Source organism: Lissotriton vulgaris, chromosome 12, assembly GCF_964263255.1.
Source record: "Lissotriton vulgaris chromosome 12, aLisVul1.2, whole genome shotgun sequence".
NCBI lineage: Eukaryota > Metazoa > Chordata > Amphibia > Caudata > Salamandridae > Lissotriton > Lissotriton vulgaris.
Genome location: NC_141700.1, coordinates 301,333,028 through 301,335,405, shown reverse-complemented (window position 1 = coordinate 301,335,405; position 2,378 = coordinate 301,333,028). Strand labels below are relative to the sequence as shown.

General features: G+C 46.4%; 1 protein-coding gene across 2 annotated transcripts; it reads right to left on the bottom strand.

Moving 5' to 3' along the window:
* Positions 1–589: 589 nt before the first annotated feature.
* On the bottom strand, positions 590–2,073 carry LOC147674010 (TAR DNA-binding protein 43-like). Of its 2 annotated transcripts, XM_086946444.1 has the most exons (2): positions 1,069–2,073; positions 590–1,038 (listed from the first exon to the last, which is right to left on the bottom strand). In XM_086946444.1, exons 1-2 carry the CDS (start codon positions 1,952–1,954, stop codon positions 650–652), a joined length of 1,275 nt encoding a protein of 424 aa, XP_086802570.1. In that variant the 5' UTR covers positions 1,955–2,073; the 3' UTR covers positions 590–649. The 2 variants fall into 2 exon arrangements, with proteins under 2 accessions (XP_086802570.1, XP_086802569.1); XM_086946443.1 differs by having other exon boundaries at positions 590–2,073.
* Between the last annotated feature and the right edge of the window lie 305 nt (positions 2,074–2,378).

Here is a 2,378-nt window from a genome sequence, read left to right as displayed (position 1 = left end):
ATCTTGCCACGTTTGAAAGTAAAATCCAAGCTGCAACACCCGGTCTCTGCACGCGTTACTTTTTCCCCACTTCTTCGCTCATACCCAACCATATCATTCCTCTGCACCATCATCAATTCCACAAAGTTCAAACAGCCGTCTGGTCCATCTCTCAGTCTTGCGAGTCTAGCGTTGGTATGAATCCATGTAATAGTGGATTAAAAATGCAACACCCACCGTGTTAAGACGTGGCACCTGAAGGGAGGATTGGATAACAAGTCGACAAAAAGCAATCCAGAGAACCGTTAATTGCTGTGCTTTCAGGAAGTGCTCTCCCAGAACAATCACGGAACGCTGAATGTAGTAGAGATCTGGTGAAGCGTCCACTTGGTGCTTTGTAATTAAGGGAGGGGGGAAGACTGTACACAAAAAAAAGGTAACCCAATTTCTGAAGGAATGTTCCTGAAACAAATACATTTGCTCACTTGGCCTTCCAAATGCAATAGAGTCAAATGAAAGCCCTGACTGAACCAGGCAACTTCAACCTATCCCACTAATTTAAACAAACCTTCCAACAACAAAAAAAGATCAAGACTGTTTTACATATATTTTACAGTATACTTACCTTCAAGTTAGAAAAAAGGAACCAAAAAGTCCAAAACCTCATTCACTACATGCCCCAACCAGAGGACTTTGACTCCGTACTCGAAGAACCAAACCCTGCACCATTGAAGACACCACTAGGACCTGGGTTAGAAGAAGAGTCCCATCCTACTGCCCCTGCGTTTGAGCCATATGCGTTACTCCCAGAACAAAAGCCCTGATTTGGCTCCCTTGGTAAGTTACCTTGCGCAGGATTGTTTCCTGGTGGCCCACCAGGTTGATTTTGCTGACTAGCCAGCATGCATATCATGCCCCAACTGCTCTGCAGGGCCGCTTGTGCAGCAGTCATCATTGCAGGATTGATATTAAATGCTCCGAAATTCATCCCTCCACCAGCTCCTCCTCCTCCACCGCCGCTGCCGCCCATGTTGCCTCCTTGAGGACCACCAAGACCACCTCTAGCACCACCACCACCTCCACCGCCACCACCACCCACCATGCGGCCGGGACCAAACCCACCCTGTTTACCAAAGCCCCCTTGATTCCCCCCAAATCTGCCCCTGCCTCTATCAAACTGCCTATTGGTATTCTGTTTAGGCTCTGCATTAGATACATGCACGCTGACTCCTTTAATGATCAAATCTTCTCCACACAGCGATTGGGCGACCTGATCATCAGCAAATGTAACAAATGCAAAGGCTCTGAAAGGCTCAGGAATGACATCCACGACTTCGCCATACTGGGCGAAAAACTGCCGGAGTTCATCAGCAGACATGTCTTCAGTACAACGGCCCACAAACACCCGACTGCGTAGTGGCTCCTCAGGACCCTTTGAGTTCGGAAGTTTGCAGTCACACCATCTCCCATCAATCATGTGGCGCTGGGACATTGCCTTCAATTGAGTTTCATACTCCATAAACCGCACAAACCCAAAGCCATTGGAATTGCCAGATTTAGCATCTTTCTTCACCTGCACCATGACGACCTCCCCAAAAGTGCTGACATATTCCTTCAGGTCTTGCTCAGTAGTCTTCCAGGGAAGCCCCAAAACAATCAAATCGGAGGTTTTCACAGCACGTTTCACTTTTACAGCAGAAGATGCGTCTGTCTCGGCCATTTTCCTTTTGTTGTCTTTTGGATAATTGACGACATATACCAGGTTCCCCCAACCGCTTTCTGGGGCATGCAGCACTCCTTGTGCAAGTCGGACACCCCTCATGCACTGATTCACTGGATTTCTGTAACGTAAACCGCAGGCTCCGGGGAACTGGGCGGTGACGGTGGACAGAAGGACCGTACCATCATCCTCAGATGGAATCTCAATTGGCTCGTCGTTCTCGTCCTCTGTGATACGGATGTATTCCATCTCCATGACGGAAGGCAGAGGAGCAGCCTGGTCCTGCCCGCCGACTGAGGATTCGTAATCTTCGGCTGGAAGATCATAGGACTTGAGGACTGAATCAGGCTCCTCAAACGTATCCGTGGTTGTGCTAGTATGCACAAAAAAAAATTCCAATGACAAAAACACATCGCAAAGAAATTTAGTTAATTCGACAAATTTAAAACAACTTTATAAGCAAACATCTTCCCTGCTTGTTATAGCAATTTAATATTTGCTAGACAAGTTACAAAACTCATATTTCTATATTTGAGCAGTTCCTAGGTAATCAAACCAAGGTGAAAAAGGACCCGATTAGAAAAATACCATCCCAAAATTAGATAGTATTAGGTAAAGTGGTGAGGACCACAACCAGGGTCATTCAATCAATAGATAATAATAACCACTTTTTAATTCC